Source organism: Phyllobates terribilis, unplaced genomic scaffold (genome assembly GCF_046119375.1).
Source record: "Phyllobates terribilis strain yellow unplaced genomic scaffold, ASM4611937v1 Scaffold_2__4_contigs__length_985480577, whole genome shotgun sequence".
NCBI classification, from domain to species: Eukaryota; Metazoa; Chordata; class Amphibia; order Anura; family Dendrobatidae; genus Phyllobates; species Phyllobates terribilis.
In genome coordinates this window covers 18,485,750-18,510,660 of record NW_027362762.1, presented here as the reverse complement: position 1 = coordinate 18,510,660, position 24,911 = coordinate 18,485,750, and the positions used below count along the sequence as shown (strand labels likewise).

The 24,911-nt window shown below is 47.9% G+C and overlaps 1 protein-coding gene across 3 annotated transcripts in view; it reads right to left on the bottom strand.

Moving 5' to 3' along the window:
• Window positions 1–23,481, bottom strand: part of LOC141189462 (vitamin D3 hydroxylase-associated protein-like) — a 79,500-nt gene extending 56,019 nt beyond the window's left edge. For 2 of the 3 annotated variants that reach the window (XM_073661146.1, XM_073661148.1), the window contains exons 1-8: window positions 23,369–23,481; window positions 22,717–22,760; window positions 21,052–21,191; window positions 16,637–16,864; window positions 14,095–14,208; window positions 10,293–10,436; window positions 9,989–10,122; window positions 1,143–1,349 (exon numbers count right to left, since the gene is read on the bottom strand). In XM_073661146.1, the coding sequence (XP_073517247.1) occupies window positions 1,143–1,349; window positions 9,989–10,122; window positions 10,293–10,436; window positions 14,095–14,208; window positions 16,637–16,852 (815 nt within the window). In that variant the 5' untranslated portion in view covers window positions 16,853–16,864; window positions 21,052–21,191; window positions 22,717–22,760; window positions 23,369–23,481. Of the gene's footprint in view, window positions 1–1,142; window positions 1,350–9,988; window positions 10,123–10,292; window positions 10,437–14,094; window positions 14,209–16,636; window positions 16,865–21,051; window positions 21,192–22,705; window positions 23,110–23,368 lie in introns of those variants that run through there. The other variant, XM_073661147.1, reaches the window with a different exon arrangement.
• Between the last annotated feature and the right edge of the window lie 1,430 nt (window positions 23,482–24,911).

Below are 24,911 nucleotides of genomic sequence, written 5' to 3'. Positions count from 1 at the left end.
ATAGATCCCTCTGCGTGTAATGACTCTATATAATAGATCTCTCTGCGTGTAATGACTCTATATAATAGATCCCTCTGCGTGTAATGGCTCTATATAATAGATCCCTCTGCGTGTAATGGCTCTATATAATAGATCCCTCTGTGTGTAATGGCTCTATATAATAGATCCCTCTGCGTGTAATGGCTCTATATAATAGATCCCTCTGTGTGTAATGGCTCTATATAATAGATCCCTCTGCGTGTAATGACTCTATATAATAGATCCCTCTGCGTGTAATGACTCTATATAATAGATCCCTCTGCGTGTAATGACTCTATATAATAGATCCCTCTGCGTGTAATGACTCTATATAATAGATCTCTCTGCGTGTAATGACTCTATATAATAGATTCCTCTGCGTGTAATGACTCTATATAATAGATTCCTCTGTGAGTAATGACTATAATAGATCCCTCTGTGTGTAATGACTATATAATAGATCCCTCTGTGTGTAATGACTCTATATAACAGATCCCTCTGTGTGTAATGACTCTATATAATAGATCCCTCTGCGTGTAATGACTCTATATAATAGATCCCTCTGCGTGTAATGACTCTATATAATAGATCACTCTGTGTGTAATGACTCTATAAAATAGACCCCTCTGTGTGTAATGACTCTATATAATAGATCCCTCTGTGTGTAATGACTCTATATAATAGATCCCTCTGTGTGTAATGACTCTATATAATATAAGAGCTTCACTTTTTGTATTGAAGAACTGAAATAAATTAGCCTTTTGATTATATTCTAATTTTGTGAGATGCACCTGTATATTGGTCTGAACTAGAGAGCTGAAGAGAGAACGAGATGCAGACCATAGTGAGAGAGGAGCCGACGCTGCAGCCGCACCCTGTGGGCTTTCTTTGGGAGGAGCCTCTGGATCTTTGCTGCCCCTTGTGGATGGGACATGAATTTTTCCTGTGAACTATTTGTTTTCCGTGTATCCTGGCCTATAGGACTGTATTCCCGCCATTGACCATTTCTCTTTGTAACATTCTCCTTACCCAGGACACTGTTTCTGCTCTGCTCATCATTCATCTTTGATGTATACTTACACATACGTGTATACTTTGTATATTTTTATACAATATATATTTACCTCAATCTGTTCGGAGTTGGCTTAAATCCAGCGATTCCGCAGAAGCTGGCCGGAAGCCGAATGCTGCCACCAATATCCGTTCCTATGCCAAGAATAGAACCTCCACCTGCAATCAACGCTCCTTCACCCCCAGAGGATCCTGAAGCCCCCTTCGCTTTGTTGTGGGGGTTCAAAGTGTGTCCATATATTGGGTTACTGCATTCATAGCTGGAAGGAAAAGGTTGACAGAGTTATAAGAGGAGTATTGTCTGCCTTCTCTGGCACCAAGTGTCACCCATAGTACAGATGGACCCACCCTAAAGTTATGTCGAGAAATAGATGGGGACAATATAGCAGAGGCCGGAATGAGATCCAACCAACTGGAGAAGACAAGTGAAAGATGGACTCAGCAATCTCAGGGATGGTGAAGACGACTCAAAGATGACTGGTGACCTGAACACAAGACAAAAAGGTTCCCGGAGGAACCTGAACCAGAGGACACACATAATGGTGGGGATGAGGATGATGATAGAGATGACAGTGGGGATGACGGTAGAGATGAGGGTGAAAAGAGTGAGGGCGAGGATAAAGGTGGGGATCAGGGTGACAATGAGAGTGAAGATGAGGGTTAGGATGACGGTAAGTGTGATGATGGGGATGATACAGGTGGGGATGACGTGGAGGATGAGGCGGGTGACAGGGATAAGGGTGGCGTAGGGATGAGGGTTACAGCAGGCATGGGGGTGGTGACATGCGATGATGGAGACAAGGATGGTGGCGGGAATGAGGATGATGGTGGTGGTGTAATACAGGTATCAGCAGGATGCAACACACAGATCACGAGATGGAAAACAGTCAGGGATTAATTTAACCCAATTTATATACAGCAATGACTTTAAACAATTAGTGTTAGTAACAAGGCAAATCAACAATAGAACTAATAACAAGAACCTTTGAATAGCAAAGAAAGTCTCACTAATTAACGGTAATGTTCTTTTCACAAAATGTGGTACGCCAAGTTGTGGGAGTCACCAAGTCTCTCTCTCTGACGTAGTCTATCAAAGCCCGCTGAGCCTCCCACACACCAACCTGAAAGGCTAGTCCTAGCCGACCCAGTACCGTAGGTGAAAGCTGGAAGTGACAGCCCTGTTCCCTCACGCTGTTCCTCCGCAATCGCAGGCATGCTTCTCCTGTCACAGTCTTCTCAGCTTGACTGTCAGCAGTAGTCTCTTAGGTTTGGGGCGGAGAGGATTAGGCCTTAGCTCTTGAATGGCGATGCCGGGTCTCAGAGGCTTAACCAGCGCAGGGTGTGGATCCTGGTCCTGACTAGCATAGACGAATTCTCTTGTGGGGGGGGGGGGGGGTGGAGACCTTGCCAGGGGGTGACTGCCGCCTGGGTGGTGCAGACTTCCCACTGAGACCTGTCACGCTGGACTTAGCGGTGTCTCTAGAGCACGACTGCTCCGCTTTCTTGCTTGGCGCCAAATTTACCTGCGGTTCGGAGTGCAAGGCATTTATATCAAGGAATTCCTTCCACATGGTCCCCTGGCTGGAGTTGTCCAACAGACATCGGGGATCGACCTGAATGCTCCACTTACCGAAAGTTCTACTCAACCAACTTCCTTACTGTCCGAAGTCGCTGTCCTCTGAGCCAGGCACCTAGACTACTGCCCCGGACAGGGGTCCTCCGAATCTAGCTCCAGTTCACCCAAACATCAGCATGTAAGGAGTGTAACCGGTAGTGACATGGACTTGATTGTTATAAACCCGCCCCAACTCAGACATGAATTTGGGCCACTTCATCTTCTTTTCTTCTTCCAGGGTCCACAACATTTGCAAAAGGGGTCAGTTGAAGCACTCACATGCCCCGTTCCCTTGTGGATAATATGGCGTGGTTCAGGATTTATCAATTCCATAGATACTATACAGCTTGTCCATCACTCGCCCCTGGAAGCAGGCCCCTTGGTCAGAGTGAATTTGATTCAGGCACCCATATATGCGGATGAAGTCCTGACAGATGGCTCTGGCTGCAGCTTCGGCTGTCTGATCCTGGGAGTCACCACCGCAAACTTGGTGAAGTGATTAGTCATCACCAAGCAATACCTGTAGCCGTTGTACGAAGTTTCAATCATCTGATAGTCGATCATGAGGACCTTGAAAGGGGCAGAGGTTTGGATAACCTAGATAGGAACCCTCTGTCCTGGGGGTTTGTTCAGCTCACAACGGTGATATCTTCAGCAAACTCCTGAAACCTCTTGCCGCAGTTGAGGCCGGTATACCAGTCCTTGCAACCACTGAAAGGTCTTCTCTACACCAAAGTGGGCACCCCTCATGAGCTTCTTTAGCCAGCTGCACTACCAGAGCTTCTGGAGCCACTACTTTCCAGGTAACAATGATCTCTCAAGGGAGTTGAATACTTCAGCACAGCAGGCTATCTTTCAGGAAGAGCCTTTTCCACTGGCCCAAGATATGCAGGGTACTTGAGGGTGAAACAGCCCTAGCCTCCTGGTCAGGCGTTTACCTCAAAGCGACCCATTTTCTCAGCCTCACTAGTTCCAGATGAGCCTGCTGCAGGTGTATCCACTCGTCTCTTGAGCAGTCTAGAATCTGGGTGGGTCTTTACTCTTCTCTATACTCCTAAATCGGTTACTACAGCCGTGGTGAACTGCCCGAAATTTGGGATCTTGGAACCTTCAAGCTCTTCATCTATGTTTCTCTTCGGTCTGGCTTGGGTGACTCGGGACAGGGTATCTACATGTGTGTTCTGGGACTTCGATCAATAAGAGATCCTGTACTGGTATTTAGACATCCTCGCGACCCACCACTGTTCTAATGCACCTAGCTTCGCATTCTCTAGGTGGGCCAGGGGGTTGTGGTCCATCCGCACGTGTATTTCTGACCCCGACAAATACTCTGCGAATTTCTCGATCATGGCCCATACCAGAGCCAGCAACTCCAGTTTGAAAGAACTGTAGTTGTCTGGATTCTTCTCCGTGTCTTTCAGAGACCTACTGGCATTTGCGAGCACTCACTCTCTTCCTTTTTGTACCTGGGCCATTACTGCCCCCAGTCCGTACAGGCTTCCATCGGTGTACAGCACAAAGGGCTGCAATAAGTCAGCGTAGGCCAAGATTGGGGCATCCGTCAGTACTATCTTCAATGCCTGAAATGCTTCCTCTTGCCGTGGGCCCCACTGAATGGGTTGACGTTTGGCTCAACAGCCGTCCCCCGCAACAACTCATTGAGTGGTACTGCAATCTTAGCGAAGTCCTTAATGAACCTGCAGTAGTATCCGGCTAGCCCTAGGATCGCTCTCAGTTCTCTTAGGTTGATAGGTGTTTGCCTCTTCTGTACCACAGCCACTTTCTCTGCAGTGGGTTGAACTCCCGCACTAGACACAGCGTGTCAAAGGTATTCAATCTCCCGCTTGAATACGTGACACTTCTGAGGCTTAATTTTTAATCCGTGTCTTTGAAGCCCCTCCAGCACTTGCTCCAGTTGGCTAAGGTGATTTTCAAACGTGGTTGAATAAATGATTTATGTAATCTAGATATATCAAAGTGGCTTAGAAGTTCAGATCCCCTAAGCATCTTTCCATCAAATGCTGAAAGGTCCCTAGTGCATTTGTCAGTCCAAAAGGCATCCGGTTGAACTCAAACAGGCCCAGAGGGAGGACAAAGGCTGTCTCTCTCATCAACTGGGACTTGCCAGTAGCCACTGGCTAAATATTTGGCTTTTCCCAATGCAAACAGGGACTCCTCGATTCTGGGCAAGGGATAGGAGTGCTGCACAGTACACACATTCAGACTCCAGTAGTCCACACAGAACCTTAGCATATCATCCTTTTCCTTAACTAACATGATGGGGGCCACCCAGGAACGCTGGCTATCACGGATCACACCATTGCGCCGCATGTGGGCCAATAGTTCTTTCACCTCCTGGTACATCTGAGGTGGGATCTGCTGATACCTCTCTTCTCGAATGGGATCTGCGGTTCCTGTAGGGATCTTGTGCTGAATAGCCTGGGTGCACCCAAAGTCATGTTCATGTTGTGCAAACACCCCTCAATATAGCTGTAACAATTGTTCAACCTGTCCAACTTGCCTCAAGGAAAACTGTGTAAAGTTGGCCTCCATTTGTTCCAAGAGGTGACCTCTAGCCAGTGGTTCGCTTCTGTTTTCCTGACTGTCAAGCGACACCGCTAAGGTCCGTGGATCTCCTCCCACATGTGTCAGCCCTATAGCATCAGCTCTGGTGAGATCTTCTGGCATTATGCAAACTCAGCCACCTCTTGTTGGGGCAACAACTGTAGACTTGCTCCACTTAAGTTTATACAGTGTACAGGTACTGTATAAACTTGCCATCACATGATGGCCAGGGTGCAGGCAACCAGTAATTCGGAGATCGTTTCTTCTCCCTCTATCAGCTCAATCTGGACGTCTACACCCTCTAAGGATACATGGCCAGTACTGGCATAGTGAGTACAGTCTGTCCCACTGCTAGTGTCACCGTGGCTTTGGGCAGAATCAATACTTTGCAGAGATACTGGGAGGCAGCAGGTAACTTCAGAATTTGGCCAATTCACACGAGTTGCTGAAACACCTTCTTACTGACTGGGCCACGAGTGGCATGGGTACAGTTGTTTTTACCGGGACCCTCAGCCAAGAACAGTCCCACTTACATAGTAACATAGGTGGAATAATAAAGACCTAGGTCCATTAAGTTTAACCTTTCTCCCCCAATTGTACTCCCTACTCTAACTTACTCAAACTAGGCCTTACAAATTCTTTTAGCACATTCAGGGTTACAATGGGTCCTCCTCTTCCGACCCCTTTGTCAGCACTGTTCCTCTTTGTCAGCACATTTCTTTTCCGCACACCTGGACAAACATCCACACTACCCCTGCTACTGAGATAGGCAGTTGATTAGCTGGCTCCAGTCAGATAGTGTGTGTTACGCTGACGCCCGGACTGACTGGCGTGAGCGTGATTAGTGATCCCTCTGGACCATGAACCGAGGAGTGCCTGGAGGGGCGTAACTAAGTATGAACCCGGCTCGACCAAGGTTGCACGGCGGCTCAGTCGACTCCGTGAACCAAGGAGGAACCGAGCAGAGGGACCAGGTGCTACTCCAGGTCAGACCCCGGTCACAGCTGTTGACCCACACCAGGGAATGCAGGAACAGGCAGGTAAGACTGGCATATAGACAGGCGGGCACAGGCAGGCACGGCTGGTATGCAGACAGGTAGATATTGGCAGGCACGGCTGGTATGCAGACAGGTAGACACTGGCAGGCACGGCTGGTATGCAGACAGGTGGACACTGGCAGGCACGGCTAATATGCAGACAGGCAGGTACGGCTGGTATGCCGACAGGCAGATACTGGCAGGCATGAACGCTGGCTGGATAGGGACCAGTTCAGACTGGGATACAGGAACAGAGCCGCGGGTGCGGTGGACTAGCAGAACAGAACCGCAGGTGCGGTGAACAAGCAGAGCGGAGCAAAACCGCAGGTGCGGTGAACAAGCGGAGCGGAGCAAAACCGCAGGTGCGGTGAACAAGCGGAGTGGAGCAAAACCGCAGGTGCGGTGAACAAGCGGAGCAGAGGAATACCGCAGATGCGGTGAACAAGCAAAGCAGAGCAAAACCGGCAGATGCGGTGAACAAGCAAAGCAGAGCAAAACCGGCAGATGCGGTGAACAAGCGGAGCAAAGCAAAACTGCAGATGCAGTGAACAAGCAAGGCAGAGCAAAACCCGCAGGTGCGGTGAACAAGCAAAGCAGAGTAAAACCTGCAGATGCGGTAAACAAGCAAAGCAGAGCAAAACCTGCAGATGCGGTAAACAAGCAAAGCAGAGAAAAACCCGCAGATGCAGTAAACAAGCAAAGCTGAGCAAAACCTGCAGATGCAGTAAACAAGCAAAGCAGAGCAAAACCTGCAGATGCGGTGAACAAGTAAAGCGGAGCAAAACCGCAGATGCGGTGGACAAGCAGAGCGGAGCGGAACCGCAGGTGCGGTAAACAAGCAGAGCAGAGCGGAACCGCAGGTAGACAGGACAGGGCTCTGTTCACATGGAACAGACTAGAAAACATAGGAAGATAGCTAGAACACAGAAGGTAAACACGGAGGCAGGGAAACAGAACCAGATACACACAAGGTACTTACAATAAAGTAGTGAGTGGACACCAAACTCACAAACAGAAGTACAGAGACAACGAATTAGAGCTAGGTGCAGGTTCAGACACTGCAGGAAAAGGGAAGATACAAACATAGAAACAAACAAGAAACGGGCTAGGACACTGTTCAGACAGGAGCTGAAACAGAAACGAGATACAGAAACGAGCCTGGGAACTCAGCCCCCAGGGTGGCGGAAACTGACTAACATCACAGGTACAGGTAACATGCCTGGGTATACAGCCCCCAGGGTGGCAGAAACAGACTAGATACAGGACAGGACCTGGCAACTAAGTTGCAAGGAACAAACAGATGGAAAGTGTTGCTCAGGCACCTCCTACTGGGTGGAGGGGGTTTAAGCATCCAGTGACTCACAGTAATAGGCTGGGGACGCATTAGGACTGTGCACACAGTAGCTATAAGAAACAAGCAGAAAGCCGCGCCGACGCCATAAGCAATCAGACAAGAGACATGGACACAGCAGGTACTGAAACAAAGAGTGCAGCATGGACTGACAGGTAAGATTGCGGTCTTGCATGGTGGGAGGTGGTGCACCATGCAAGCATGCCACCAGGGATGTTACAGTGTGTTCTTTTCTGGAACGAGCAACTTCGAGAAAGTGACTCTGAAAATACGCCTCAGGCATTGTGGTCGCCTGAGACTGCATGTCGATCAAGCAGCGGATGCATTGCCCATTGAATTCAGCCCAGGTAAAGGGTCTCTTGAAGACCATACTCTCAGAGTTCTCTCTTTCACCCTCTGAGGCTTGAAATTCCACGGTATGCTCCACAACCGTGGTGCACATTAGTTTAACGGGTGCGCCTGTCTCCTCCTTTTACGACTCGGGCAGGCTCTTGAGATATGCACCCTTCCACTGCAGGTCCAACACTCTGGCTCCCCTTCTACTGATGGACTACATATGTGGCGTGATGGAGTTCGGAAGGAGCGACTTTCCCGCTCTGATCTCCTCTCATGTAAGGCCGTGTGATCAGCTGGAGGGATGACAGCAGGGGTTTCCTTGATTTGCACAGCGCACCTCGAATGTCTTGGATCTCTTGAGGTATCTCCCGCACCTAGTCGGGCTCAGTGTGGCTTTACTCAGGGGTGACCACTTCATGACTCCGGAACCTGGCAGTGAGAACAGGGGTCTCTCTTCAAGATTCTAGCTTCAACCCCGACCTCAAGGAAGCCCAGATCGGGACTCAGGTGTAGGTGCTCCTTTAAAGGTCTACCTCAGAGAGGGCTCCCTCAGCCCAGCAACGAGTTGGTCACGCAGCACTTCGTCCAATGGACCTAATCCTCTGTGCTCATCTTGGATCTTCTTGGTAATATGGGTCATCACTTCCTGCAATGCATTAACATACTGAGCTATGGTCTCCTTTTCCCCTTGGACCCGCTGGAACAAAAGCATACGAAGGGGCCCTAGGTCCGTGGTGTCACCATGCATGTCCTCCAAGATTTTTATCACCTTAGCCACAGTGTCACGGTTCCTAGGTCGGCGGTACCTAACAGTCTGCCGGGCCTCCCTGTCAAGAGTCTGGAGGGCTAGCTTGGCTGGGATGCAAGGCTGCTGGAGATACATGCGCAGTATGCTTCTCAGCTCCTCGACCCAGTCCCAGAGCGACAAGCTGCTCCCTGTGAAATTGGGAAGATTGCTGAGCATTGCCCCCTAGGGTATATGTCCCCTGCCGAGCTCGGTCACAGACTGGTCCGCCATCTCTGTGTCTGAATGTTGCATCCTGCCGACTACGCCAAATGTAATACAAGTGTCGGGATGAAACACACAGAGACCATGAGGCAGAAACAGTCAGGGATTAATATAACTCAATTTATATACAGCAATGACTTTAAACAATTAGTGTTAGTGACAATGCAAATCAACAGTAAAACTAATAACAATTTGGAATAGCAAAGAAAATCCTTTTCACAAAAGTAGTGCGCCCAGTCGTGGGAGTCACCACGTAAGTTCTCTATCCTAATCTGGTCCTAGCGGGGATCACCGGGCTTTCCCGCAAGGCCGCAAGTCTCTCTCTGATGTAGTCTATCAAAGCCCGTTGAGTCTCCCACACCCCAACTGGCCCCCATCCAACCTAAAATCCTAGTCTCAGCCGACCCTGGTACCATAGGTGAAAGCTGGAAGTGATGGCCCTGTTCTCTTGCGCTGTTCCAATGCAATAGCTGGTGTGTCTCTCCTGTCGTAATCTTCTCACGGCTCTTCTCGGCTTGACTGTTGGCAGTTGTCTCTCAGGCTTGGGGTGTAGAGGACTAGGCCTCAGCACTTGACAGGCGGCGCCGGATCTCGGAGGCCTAATCAGCGCAGAGCGCGGATTCTGGTCCTGACCAACACAGATGGAACTAGGAGTTCTCCTGCGGGGGATCCGGATTTTGCCAGGCGGTGACCGGCACCTGGGTGGCGCAGACTTCCTGCTGAGGCCTTTCACACTGGACTCAGCGGCGTCTCTGGAGAACGTCTGCTCTGCTCTCTTGCTTGGCGCCAGATTTGCCTGCGGTTGGAGCGAAGTGCCTTCCTGTGGGTCACCTGATCAGGTCCAGCACCCAAAGTCACTCCACCTGCAAATCTTCCGTAAATAGCTTAGACTCTATCTACCTATCTAACTGTTAATCTGGGGTCTAAGAAAAGAAGACGTAGTCCTGTGTAATGAATGTGACTTTAAGAAGAAGAGGTGAACTCACCATAGCAGGATCTGAGGAACATTTGTCTTGGCAAACACTATGGCTCCCTGCTTCTTCAAGACCCTGACAATGATGCTGTCCTCCTTCTCCAGCACATCAATATATTGAACCAGGCCACAGGTGGAGGGGTGACCCTGAAAAATTCACCCAGAGACCTGGTAAGGAACAAATGCTCCACCACAGACTTATCTTATTAGAGCTGCATACCCAAGTCCTTCCCCAGAGAGCTTAAAATCTTACCCTATAGATGGTAATTACGTTATACAAGAGTCTCTGCCTGACGTGGACCAATGGGGACTGTTACCTGATAACCAACATGTTCCTTTATGGAGACCGGGATGCCATATAGGGGACCCCTCACGTTATTCTCTCGTAGTTTATTCAGCTGCTCCTCGAAGTCGGACAGGAAAACAGTCACACAATTGACGTCATTGTTCACTTCCAGGGCCTAAGAGAGAAAGGAACATATATGGGGTGAGTCTAAAATTCCCCGCACTCTGGTTATGACGCGCCCCCTGGGCCGTGGGGTACTCGGTAGCCGGGCGGGTCGGTGCTGGGGGTGTCACGGTGGCAGTGACCCGGTCCGTGACCCAGGGCGGTCAATTAAATGGAAAGGTAAAATTGGAATAAAGTTTTTATAGAGATAATGTTTGTGACGCCACCTGTGGTATGCGGCTATATGGGGGCGCCGCTGGGGTGCAGATCCTCTGGAGCTAATGGTGACGCAGCAGAGTTGGTTCAGCTCTCCACAGGCATAGCTTAGCTCCAGGGCAGGATATATTGATTCTATGAGGTAGATGTTGTTTGTGTGGTGTAGTGCAGAGGATGGGGCAGATAATGACCAGTCCACAGCTTAATGGCGGTTTCTTCTTATCTTTACTTGTGGTTGTTAAGCAGACTGGGGCACGGGTGCTAGTTTGTAGTAGAGGTCCGGGCGGCCTGGAAGCAAGTTGAGGTTCCACCTCGCCAGGTGGAGTTTGAGGCCTTCTCTTTGCGCTAATCTCTTTGGCCCTGCTGCTTATAGCTGTACTGCGGCCCTCGTCCCTGAGTAAAACGTCTGTTCCTCACCCATATGTCAGGCAGCTCGGGCCTTCCTGGAGTGTCGCTCCCACGTGGCGGTGCTGGGCCCTATGGTGCTGCTATGTCGCCGGGCGTCTGATGGGGCCAGGAGACCTGCAGTCTCCTGCCCTCCGGATTCTGCTGCTGGGCCTTCAGTGCCCCACAACCACGGACTCCGGTGTCCGGTTCTTTTGCTCTTCTCTCCTCTGGGGCGGGCTTGTACACAGCTCCCTTCCCCAGGTCCTTCCTCGTCGCTCTCCTGTCTCTAACTCCTCTCCACTCTTACTAACCACGCGTCCAGATTCCAGTGTAAAGGGGAGGAACTCCCCTTGCTGGTCTGGAGCCAGGAAAGTGTTGTATGCTGGTATACCTGACTAGGGGACCCCTCCTTGCTTCCAGGCATGGCATCACCCCTTGTGAGTGAGGCAATGCCACTGTGGCAACCCGGACCCCTGGGGTGCCACAGTTATATTAAATCTTCTGTTGGGCGCACAGTCTTATCAGCGGGTTCTGTACGTGGACGCCGTCTTCCTGGTTACTGCTGTGGCTGCCCCACTTTTTGTGGTGTAAGTGAGTCTGGTGCCGATATTTATCGAAGACTTTGTACCTGGATGCAGAAAGTTTTTTATCACAAAGAAGTGCCTATAAATAGATAGAGAAGGAAGGTCACAAGAGTTGGCCATGAAGAAGGAGCTGGGTGCCAGTCCACCACTGATTCTGACACTGAGCCGCGTCCATTTGAACCGATTCTGTTGGATAGACGATGTTTGCTCTTATGAAGGAAGCTCTACGAGGTTGGAGATGTAGAGGTGAAGACAGCGGGGGCATTCGTGGTTCACAAACTCAACCTAAAAAATTCAATTACCGAACGCGAAATCCTCTTGACAGATGGGCAATGTTTAATGAAAAGCCGGGAGATTGTGTCGAAAAAATTATGTATTTGGACTTTTCTGAAAGTTGACCGAAATATATTCTGCGCCCAGAGTGCGGTCTTTTTTTTTTTTTTTGACCAACCCTGGTACAAAAAAATAAATAAATACAATTGGGAAACAGAAAGATAAAAAGGACCTGATATCAGGAACCGAGAGAAGAATATACAGAACCCAATATCTGAATCCTGAGATAGAGAGGAACATATAGAACATGATACCTGGAGCCTAGAACAAAGAGGAACGTGTCGATCAAGATATCTGGAAGAGACATATCAAGAGTCACTCGTGCAGCTTTTGAGGTCACTCGTCGAGTTAACAAGCAACAACCTTCATGGACAGATCAGAATTTATTTTATTGTTTTTAAAGGAAAAACTACAGCCAATCACCAACCCGTGTGCCACATACAGGCTACACATTAATAAAGGGAACAACTGTATTAAATCCACTAAAGTGGACAGATCCCAGGGCCGGTAGCAGACACCTCCAAGTACTGGAGGAATTAAGTAACGTGATAGACATTCCATTATCTTTAATATTCACAGAGTCCATAATATCAGGGTCTGCACCACATGACTGGTGTAGAGCAAACGTGGTGCCAATATTCAAAAAGGAATCAAAATCTGAGTCTGGAAATTATAGGCCGGTAAAGTTTAACCTCCACTGTGGGTAAAATCCTTGAGGGTTTCCTAAGAGACACCATCTTGGAGTAGCTCAATAAGAATAACCTCATGACCCAGCATAATAACATGGGTTTATGAGCAATCGGTTCTGTCAGACTCATCTATCAGCTTCTACGAGGAGATAAGTTCCAGACTGGACCAGGGAAACACAGGGGATGTTGCCTATATGGTCTTTTCAAATGAGTTTGGTACACATAAAAGGTTGGTACATAAAATGAGAATAATGGGACTAGGGAAAAAAAAAAGTGCAACTGGTTTATCAACTGGCCCAGTGATAGGAAATAGAGGGTGGTCATTATTGAAGCACACTCGGATTGGTGTCACAGTTAACATTTGGATACCACTGTGGTTAGTATTGGGCCCTCTTCTTCTTTTTTTTTACATATTTATTAAATGACCTTGTACACAGAGTAGAATTACAATATTTTCAGATGATACTAAACTCTGCAGGGTAATCAACACAGAGGAGGATAATTTAATATGACAGAAGGATTTATGTAAGCTGGAGGCTTGGGCTGTTGGCAATTGTCGCGTAATGTAGATAAATGTAAGGTCAGGCACTTGAGCCGAGGAAATGAAATATTTAATTCTGTACTAAATGGTAAACCTCTGGGTAAAACAGCCACTGAAAAAGACTTGGGTGTATGGGTGGACGGCAAACTCCACTTTGGAGAACAGTGTCAGGCAGCGGCTGTTAAGGCTAATAAAATAATGGGATGCACTAAAAGAGGCATAGATGCTCATGAGGAGAAGATAATTTTACCTCTATACAAGTCACTAGTGCGACCACACTTAGAATACTGTGTACAGTTCTGGTCTCCGGTGTATAAGAAAGACATAGCTGAACTAGAGCGGGTGCAGAGAAGAGCGACCAAGGTTATTAGAGGACTGGGGGGTCTGCAATACCAAGACAGGTTATTAGAGGACTGGGGGGTCTGCAATACCAAGACAGGTTATTAGAGGACTGGGGGGTCTGCAATACCAAGACAGGTTATTAGAGGACTGGGGGGTCTGCAATACCAAGACAGGTTATTAGAGGACTGGGGGGTCTGCAATACCAAGACAGGTTATTACACTTGGGGTTATTTATTGTGGAAAAATGAAGGTTTAGGGGTGATCTTATTACAATGTACAAATACATAATGGGACAGTACAGAGATCTGTATAATGATAATGATCTTTTTACACTTAGGCCTGCGACAGGGACAAGGGGCATATTCTACATCTAGAGCAAAGAATTCACAGACGCGGATTCTTTACTGTAAGAGCAGTGAGACTATGGAGCTCTCTGCCGCATGATGTTGTAATGAGTGATTCACTCATTAGTGTCGGCCCCATGGGATTTTAACCTTCCTCTGGACGACATGTTAGGCTATAGGCTGCACTCGATGGGCTTATGTTTACCTTCAACCCTAAAACTATGAAACCATTCACCTTCTCAATGTAGGAATACAGGACGCTCTCTGGGCTCAGGGACCCGTCCTGCAGATTCTCGGTCAGCTCCAGCAGAGTCAGGTCCAGGATTGTCCTGCTGTCCAGTCCGGGGTTCTGGAAGAAGAAACAAAGGCCAGTAACCACAGGAAGGAGAAGGCACCATGCCCCCCGCTCCAGCCTCCCGCTCCAGCCAGCCCCCCGCTCCAGCCCCCCGCTCCAGCCCCCCGCTCCAGCCTCCCGCTCCAGCCAGCCCCCCGCTCCAGCCCCCCGCTCCAGCCTCCCGCTCCAGCCCCCCGCTCCAGCCCCCCGCTCCAGCCAGCCCCCCGCTCCAGCCTCCCAGCTCCAGCCTCCCAGCTCCAGCCCCCTCACTGCCAGCCGAGAAGTCATCTCATCTGAGCAGATCCGAAACTCTGAAGAAATCATTCATAATGGATCATCATACCGGCACAGCGCCATCCTATTACCGTAAAGACGTAGGAGCCGGACTGGGCACAAGTGTCTATACAGTATGTGGGCAGTATGTACAATATGTGTGCGGTATGTACAGTGTATGTATGATGTATGTATAGTGTCAGTACAGTATGCGGGCGGTATGTACAGTATGTGGGCAGTATGTATAGTGTCTGTACAGTATATGTGTGCGGTATGTATAGTGTCTATACAGTATGTGGGCGGTATGTACAGTATGTGGACGGTATGTATAGTGTCTATACAGTGTGTGTGCGGTATGTACAGTGTGTGGACGGTATGTATAGTGTCTATACAGTGTGTGTGCGGTATGTACAGTGTGTGGACGGTATGTATAGTGTCTATACAGTGTGTGTGCGGTATGTACAGTGTGTGGACGGTATGTATAGTGTCTATACAGTGTGTGTGCGGTATGTACAGTGTGTGGACGGTATGTATAGTGTCTATACAGTATGTGGGCGGTATTTACAGTATGTGGACGGTATGTATAGTGTCTATACAGTGTGTGTGCGGTATGTACAGTGTGTGGACGGTATGTATAGTGTCTATACAGTGTGTGTGCGGTATGTACAGTGTGTGCGGTATATGTTGAGTATGTACAGTGTGTGCGGTATGTACAGTATGTGTGCGGTATGTACAGTATGTGTGCGGTATATGTTGAGTATGTACAGTATGTGTGCGGTATGTACAGTGTGTGCGGTATGTACAGTGTGTGCGGTATATGTTGAGTATGTACAGTGTGTGCGGTATATGTTGAGTATGTACAGTGTGTGCGGTATGTACAGTATGTGCGGTATATGTTGAGTATGTACAGTGTGTGCGGTATATGTTGAGTATGTACAGTATGTGTGCGGTATGTACAGTATGTGCGGTATATGTTGAGTATGTACAGTGTGTGCGGTATGTACAGTGTGTGCGGTATGTACAGTATGTGCGGTATATGTTGAGTATGTACAGTGTGTGCGGTATATGTTGAGTATGTACAGTATGTGTGCGGTATGTACAGTATGTGTGCGGTATATGTTGAGTATGTACAGTGTGTGCGGTATGTACAGTATGTGTGCGGTATATGTTGAGTATGTACAGTGTGTGCGGTATGTACAGTATGTGCGGTATATGTTGAGTATGTACAGTGTGTGCGGTATATGTTGAGTATGTACAGTATGTGTGCGGTATGTACAGTATGTGCGGTATATGTTGAGTATGTACAGTGTGTGCGGTATGTACAGTGTGTGCGGTATGTACAGTATGTGCGGTATATGTTGAGTATGTACAGTGTGTGCGGTATATGTTGAGTATGTACAGTATGTGTGCGGTATGTACAGTATGTGCGGTATATGTTGAGTATGTACAGTGTGTGCGGTATGTACAGTGTGTGCGGTATGTACAGTATGTGCGGTATATGTTGAGTATGTACAGTGTGTGCGGTATGTACAGTGTGTGCGGTATGTACAGTATGTGCGGTATATGTTGAGTATGTACAGTATGTGTGCGGTATATGTTGAGTATGTACAGTGTGTGCGGTATGTACAGTATGTGTGCGGTATATGTTGAGTATGTACAGTGTGTGCGGTATGTACAGTGTGTGCGGTATATGTTGAGTATGTACAGTGTGTGCGGTATATGTTGAGTATGTACAGTATGTGTGCGGTATGTATAGCGTCCATACAGCACCAAGAAGGAGAAGTGGAGAATGATGGAGATCACAGGACGGAGACATCACTGATCTGCAAGTAGAGAGTTCATCAAACCCTCTGGATTTCTGGATCTCTCTGGATTTCTGGATCTCTCTGGATTTCTCTGGATCTCTCTGGATTTCTCTGGATCTCTCTGGATTTCTCTGGATTTCTTCAGTCCGGAGTCTGAGTGTCGGTGATGTCTTCACCCGCTGATTTCCAGAACTCCACCACTTTCCCTTCTTGGTGCCGTCTTTTCCACGTTGAGGACCAGTTCACCGGTCAGACAAGTGTTGGGTCCCTGCGCTGGAGTGTACGGGCTCCCGGCAGGTGTGATGTTACCCGGCCACGTGAGGAGCGCAGCTCTGGAATGTTTAACGCATAGAAGACATAACGACCTTTCTGTGATACTCGTCCACCGCCGTCCTCATCAGCCGCACACTGTCCTCTCTCCTCTTCCTCTCTTCCTCCATTCTTCTGTGGATTTTCTGTCTCTTCCTCCATCTCAGGCCAAATATAGATGCAGCCAAGAAGCATCCGGCGGTGACCAAGAGCTTACACTCCAGGGCGCGCTCCGAGAGGATCACAGCCACCTTCTCCTGCATGGCGTCCATGTAAGATCTCCTCTGTGGAGACAGGGCGGCTGCTCAAAATCAACAACATCTGACACCTGGCAGCACGACAAAATACCGCAATCAAGTTAAAGGGACAGTGAAACATTACTGAGCTGGAGCCAAACCAAAACCTCACTGCAGCTCTGGAGGTGACTGGAGGATAAGACACGATGTAACAGCAGAATAGTGACTGCAGCTCTGGAGGTGACTGGAGGATAAGACATGATGTAACAGCAGAATAGTGACTGCAGCTCTGGAGGTGACTGGAGGATAAGACACGATGTACCAGCAGAATAGTGGCTGCAGCTCTGGAGGTGACTGGAGGATAAGACACGATGTAACAGCAGAATAGTGGCTGCAGCTCTGGAGGTGACTGGAGGATAAGACACAATGTACCAGCAGAATAGTAACTGCAGCTCTGGAGGTGACTGGAGGATAAGACACAATGTACCAGCAGAATAGCGAGTGCAGCTCTGGAGGTGACAGGAGGATGAGACATGATATAACAGCAGAATAGTGACTGCAGCTCTGGAGGTAACTGGAGGATAAGACACAATGTAATAGCAGAATAGTGAGTGCAGCTCTGGAGGTGAACGGAGGATAAGACACAATGTAACAGCAGAATAGTGACTGCAGCTCTGGAGGTGACTGGAGGATAAGACACGATGTAACAGCAGAATAGTGACCGCAGCTCTGGGGGTAACTGGAGGATAAGACACGATGCAACAGCAGAATAGTGACTGCAGCTCTGGAGGTGACTGGAGGATAAGACACGATGCAACAGCAGAATAGTGACTGCAGCTCTGGAGGTGACAGGAGGATGAGACATGATATAACAGCAGAATAGTGACTGCAGCTCTGGAGGTAACTGGAGGATAAGACACAATGTAACAGCAGAATAGTGACTGCAGCTCTGGAGGTGACTGGAGGATAAGACACGATGCAACAGCAGAATAGCGACTGCAGCTCTGGAGGTGACTAGAGGATAAGACAATGTAACAGCAGAATAGTGACTGGAGGATAAGACACGGTATAACAGCAGAATAGTGACTGCAGCTCTGGAGGTGACTGGAGGATAAGACACGATGTAACAGCAGAATAGTGACCGCAGCTCTGGGGGTAACTGGAGGATAAGACACGATGTAACAGCAGAATAGTGACGGCAGCTCTGGAGGTGACTGGAGGATAAGACATGATGTAACAGCAGAATAGTGAGTGCAGCTCTGGAGGTGACAGGAGGATGAGACATGATATAACAGCAGAATAGTGACTGCAGCTCTGGAGGTAACTGGAGGATAAGACACAATGTAATAGCAGAATAGTGAGTGCAGCTCTGGAGGTGAACGGAGGATAAGACACAATGTAACAGCAGAATAGTGACTGCAGCTCTGGAGGTGACTGGAGGAGAAGACACGTTATAACAGCAGAATAGTGACTGCAGCTCTGGAGGTGACTGGAGGATAAGACACAATGTACCAGCAGAATAGTAACTGCAGCTCTGGAGGTGACTGGAGGATAAGACACAATGTACCAGCAGAATAGTGGCTGCAGCTCTGGAGGTGACTGGAGGATAAGACACGATGTAACAGCAGAATAGTGACTGCAGCTCTGGAGGTGACTGGAGGATAAGACACAATGTACCAGCAGAATAGTGGCTGCAGCTCTGGAGGTGACTGGAGGATAAGACACGATGTAACAGCAGAATAGTGGCTGCAGCTCTGGAGGTGACTGGAGGATAAGACACAATGTACCAGCAGAATAGTAACTGCAGCTCTGGAGGTGACTGGAGGATAAGACACAATGTACCAGCAGAATAGTGACTGCAGCTCTGGAGGTGACTGGAGGCTAAGACACGATGTAACAGCAGAATAGTGAGTGCAGCTCTGGAGGTGACAGGAGGATGAGACATGATATAACAGCAGAATAGTGACTGCAGCTCTGGAGGTAACTGGAGGATAAGACACAATGTAATAGCAGAATAGTGAGTGCAGCTCTGGAGGTGAACGGAGGATAAGACACAATGTAACAGCAGAATAGTGACTGCAGCTCTGGAGGTGACTGGAGGATAAGACACGATGTAACAGCAGAATAGTGACCGCAGCTCTGGGGGTAACTGGAGGATAAGACACGATGCAACAGCAGAATAGTGACTGCAGCTCTGGAGGTAACTGGAGGATAAGACACAATGTAACAGCAGAATAGTGACTGCAGCTCTGGAGGTGACTGGAGGATAAGACACGATGCAACAGCAGAATAGCGACTGCAGCTCTGGAGGTGACTAGAGGATAAGACAATGTAACAGCAGAATAGTGACTGGAGGATAAGACACGGTATAACAGCAGAATAGTGACTGCAGCTCTGGAGGTGACTGGAGGATAAGACACAATGTAACAGCAGAATAGTGACTGCAGCTCTGGAGGTGACTGGAGGAGAAGACACGTTATAACAGCAGAATAGTGACTGCAGCTCTGGAGGTGACTGGAGGATAAGACATGATGTAACAGCAGAATAGTGAGTGCAGCTCTGGAGGTGACAGGAGGATGAGACATGATATAACAGCAGAATAGTGACTGCAGCTCTGGAGGTAACTGGAGGATAAGACACAATGTAATAGCAGAATAGTGAGTGCAGCTCTGGAGGTGAACGGAGGATAAGACATGATGTAACAGCAGAATAGTGAGTGCAGCTCTGGAGGTGACTGGAGGATGAGACACGATGTAACAGCAGAATAGTGACTGCAGCTCTGGAGATGACTGGAGGATAAGACACAATGTAACAGCAGAATAGTGACTGCAGCTCTGGAGGTGACTGGAGGAGAAGACACGTTATAACAGCAGAATAGTGACTGCAGCTCTGGAGGTGACTGGAGGATTAGACACAATGTAACAACAGAATAGTGACTGCAGCTCTGGAGGTGACTGGAGGAGAAGACACGTTATAACAGCAGAATAGTGACTGCAGCTCTGGAGGTGACTGGAGGATTAGACACAATGTAACAACAGAATAGTGACTGCAGCTCTGGAGGTGACTGGAGGATAAGACACAATGTAACAGCAGAATAGTGACTGCAGCTCTGGAGGTGACTGGAGGAGAAGACACGTTATAACAGCAGAATAGTGACTGCAGCTCTGGAGGTGACTGGAGGATTAGACACGATGTAACAGCAGAATAGTGACTGCAGCTCTGGAGATGACTGGAGGATAAGACACAATGTAACAGCAGAATAGTGACTGCAGCTCTGGAGGTGACTGGAGGATTAGACACAATGTAACAACAGAATAGTGACTGCAGCTCTGGAGGTGACTGGAGGATAAGACACGATGTAACAGCAGAATAGTGACTGCAGCTCTGGAGGTGACTGGAGGATAAGACACGATGCAGCAGCAGAATAGTGAGTGCAGCTCTGGAGGTGACTGGAGGATTAGAGATACACTCCCTCTTCTCGCCTCTCCTGCTTTGAGGGGATAGCACTGATATTCAGGTGTTGTCTATTTTTGCTTCTTCTGGTAAATCAGGTCAAGAGGTTAGAGTGTAAATATTGACGTTTCGGATTGCTACATTTAATTGGAGCCAGTAAAGTTATAGTTCTGGTCTCTTTGCAGAGGTGATTTGCATAAAGAAAATATAAAAAAAAATAAGCAAATATAATAATTACATTTGTAAATGCACTTTTTCTTTTTAAATAAATGTCACATATCAGCAATTGCTCTGGACACATTTGTCATTCCTGTAATCCCCACAGTATAGTGAACAGATTAATTATGGTGATTGGTAAATGGTCTAAAAATCACGTGACTTTTTTCCTCTACAAAAAGCATAAAATAATGTAACAAAAATGTAACGCCTTATGTCACAACCACTGGAGCGACGTGTGGGTGCGATCCCAAACCCAACTAGTCTGTCTAAAATTATTACATCCCCCCCTCATGTATAGTCATTCAAAACTGCCACCATCAAGGTTTGGTTCAGGAGCTAGCACTCTTCAGGACGCCTTCACCCACTCCCCAGCTTCTGGATCCATCACATTAGCACAATGGATTAGTTTAAGAACACAGGAACTTATTAAATGTAGCTTAATGTGATGAAAACAGTCACAATGCTTAATGGATACAAAAGGAAGGCAGCAAGCGACAAATAACAAAAAGTAGCAAAAACGTTTCCTAAAATAAAGGGAAATAAACCGGGAATGTAACACTCACGTCCAGTTAATAGGAAGCAGCTGCTGGAGAAGGTGGAATCTGGGACAAGACTTCAAGTTCTTCTAACCTCAAAATATTTTTCCGGCCCTTTGTGGCTCATCCTCCATCCCTTGAGGGATAATCTCATGGATGTTATGTTCCTGAAGGATATCAAAGATATATAAACCTAAGTCAGGATAAAGTGTCCTGGAAGTCACAGAAGACCTAGAAAAACCCCAAACCAAAAAAAAAAACAAGTCTGTTTACTATTAACTACACTCTGTTCTGTTACTAATTGTGACTTTCCTCTTAGGTGATATCAGGCAAAGCTCTGTAATCTCCATTACTATATGGTCATAGACACTGGTCACATGCTAAATCTCCGGTATAAACTATATACATTGTCTATCCCTTCATTATGTATATACACGTTGTCTTATGAGTGGGATTGTTTTACTATTGAGGTTCCTACAGTGGCTCATCCACCAATGTGTCCTTGTGTCTGAACTTTGGGATTTTATTATATGTTTTTTTATATAATATTTAGTACTTGATACATTTACATTTTCAAATCAATCAGTTCTACAATTTCAGTCCTGGTACATTTTTCATTTTCGAGTTCTTCTATGTTCCTGACGGGTAACTGTAAAGAAATGCGATTCTCAGGCTAAGTGCCCAAGTAGCGTTTTTGCGACTGCGAAAACGCTTGTAAAACAGTCTGCCATGCAAAGCAATGTGAATTCGGACGTGCTGTGCACATGATGCGCTGATTTGGTCGCCGAATTTGCATTGCGTTGCAAAACGCAGCGTGACCATTTCTACCGCGATTATGCTGCAAATTCGCGGACATTGAAACGCAGCAAACCCGCAGGTATATGTGGATTTGCTGCGTTTCATTTAAAGTCAATGGCCGCGAATTTGCAGGGTAATCGCGGTGCGTGTGGTACCCGGGATGAAGAGGAGACTACAACTCCTCTCCTCCCGGCTACCACGCGGTGAAAAAAAGAAATAAAAAAGTTAAAAATAAACAAAACCTGTATATTCACCTCTCCGGCGGCCCCCGGTCTGCTCCCAGCCACGTCCTCTCTCCTCGGCGTACCGCGGTGTACTGGCAGGACCTGCGGTGACGTCATTTAGTCACGTGATGGTCATTCGACCGCTGACGTCGGCGGTCAGGTGATGGTCGCGTGACCATCAGCTGACTAAATGACGTCACCACAGGTCCTGACAGTACACTGTGGGACGCCGAAGAGAGAGGACGCCGCCGGGAGGAGACCGGAGAGGTGAGTATACAGGTTTTTTTTTTTTTTCCCTTTTTTAACTTTTTAATTCTCTTTTTTTTTTTTTTACTATAGATGCTGCATTTAAAGCATCAGTTGTTCACACATTATAAATCCATGCCGGTTGCCAGATGCCGGTTGCATGGATTTATATTGTGTGACCAACTTGTCAAGCACTTTCCAAGTGATGCTCAAAATCGCTTGGAAAACTGCTTGAAAAAACGCTGAAAAAAACGCTGAAAAAACGCTGAAAAACGCTTCTCTCTGGCAGAAAAAACGCATGTAAATCTGCAGAGAGAGGCAAAAACGCTCTGCATCAAATCTGCTACGTGGGCACATAGCCTCAGACTCAATGTGAACAATAAACCGTCCAAACAATGGTCACTATTCCTTACATTTACATTACCTTTTCCCTGATGGCCTGACAGACCTGTTCGGCAAGTTGCACCTCTGAAAAAAAAACAAAAAAAACTTCAGCTCCTCTGGAAAAGAAGCAAGACCTTGTATCGTGAAGCTCATGAAAAAAATGAAGGCTCTGGCTGCTACAAATACAAATGAATGAGCAAAAAAATAAACTGATGAGTCTCAGCTGTCCCAGATTCAGCGGGTCAGTCCCGAATGTGGGTCTCAGCTGTCCCAGATTCAGCGGGTCAGTCCCGAATGTGGGTCTCAGCTGTCCCAGATTCAGCGGGTCAGTCCCGAATGTGGGTCTCAGCTGTCCCAGATTCAGCGGGTCAGTCCCGAATGAGGGTCTCAGCTGTCCCAGATTCAGCGGGTCAGTCCCGAATGTGGGTCTCAGCTGTCCCAGATTCAGCGGGTCAGTCCCGAATGAGGGTCTCAGCTGTCCCAGATTCAGCGGGTCAGTCCCGAATGTGGGTCTCAGCTGTCCCAGATTCAGCGGGTCAGTCCCGAATGTGGGTCTCAGCTGTCCCAGATTCAGCGGGTCAGTCCCGAATGTGGGTCTCAGCTGTCCCAGATTCAGCGGGTCAGTCCCGAATGTGGGTGTGCGCCCTGCAGTCCTGGGCGATCTGCTGAATTTCCCTCACTGCCTCGCTCACCTCCTCCTATTATTGCAGTCACTTGATGGGTTTCGCAACAGTTCAACATTTTAACACGAAAATATAAGTGTTTGTGGCTATGTATGTGGTTAAGGGAGTGCCCTAAACTTTCAGCATGGAGTGCTCCATGGGCGGCTTGGTTTATCTTCATCTCCTTCCAATCTTTGGAGGTTCGCACTATGTTCATATCACACAGGGTGGTGCCCGCTGCCTGGGTGATATCACCTCAAATGTTTGTTTTACAGGTAGGAAATACTTGTGTCCTCTGGAGCCCTTGTATGGCAAGAAAGCATGAGCATTAATATGTGCACCCTGATTAACACTTCTAAGGCTATGTTCACACGCTGCGTTTTTTCTGCAGGCAAAACATGCTCTCTTGGCAGAAAAAAAGCTGCTTAAGGGTATGTGCACACGATGCAGAAATGAAGCAGAAAATTTCTGCATAATTTCTGCATCTCCCTGGCAGAAAAAACGCATGCAGATTGTGCATGCGTTTTTCCTGCAGAATACATGCGGATCCACATGCAGATTGACAAGCGCTTTCCAGGCGATTTTAGCATCACCTGGAAAGTGCTTGACAACTAGGTCACACTATATAAATCCATGCAAACAGCAAACAGCATGGATTTATATAGTGTGACCCGAGAGAGTGTATATACTTACCTCCGATGGCCCGCGCTGTCCTGCTTTACAAAGTTCCCGGCTGCCGGCAACTTTGAATTGAAAGACCTGCCGACGTCAGCGTCACGTGACCCGTCACATGACTCTGACGTCAGCGCAGGTCCTACAACTCACTGCAAGTGCCGGGAACCAAGCGGGAGCGGAGCGCGGGCCGCCGGAAGGTAAATGTACATTTATTTTTTATTTTATTCTTTTTTTACAGATTTTTTAATGGTACCTGGGTCTGGAGGAGACTCTCCTCTCCTCCACACCCGGGTACCATCCGCACATTAGAACGCGCCAATAACGCAAGTACAGATGCAGTCTTGCGGAATTGGCGCGTTCTAATGCAAGTCAATGGCGGCGAAATCGCAGCGTTTCCGCAAAATTAATTGACATGCTGCGGATTTTTGACCGCAGCGTTCACGCTGCGGAAAAATCCGCATCATGGGCACAGCACATGCGGATTTCCATTGGGGAACATTGCTTCCCTTCTACCATGCGTTTTTCATGCGTTTCCGCGGCGTTTACGCAACTGCAAAAATGCCGCGGAAACGCATGAAATACGCATCGTGTGAACTCAGCCTCAAGGCTGTGTGTCCACGATGCGTTTTTAATGCGTTTCTGCAGCGTTTTTGGAGCTGCGGAAACGCATTAAAAATGCTTGGTAGAAGGCCTGCCATGTCCCCCAATGATAATCCGCGTGTGCTGTGCACATGCTGCGGAAATTTCAGCTGCGGATTATCATTGCGGAAAAAAACGCAGCACTACCAATTATTTTGCGGAAGTGCTGCATCTTTGCCGCCATTGACTTGCATTAGAACGCGCCAATTCCGCAAGACTGCATCTGTACTTGCGTAATTGGCGCGTTCTAATGTGCGGA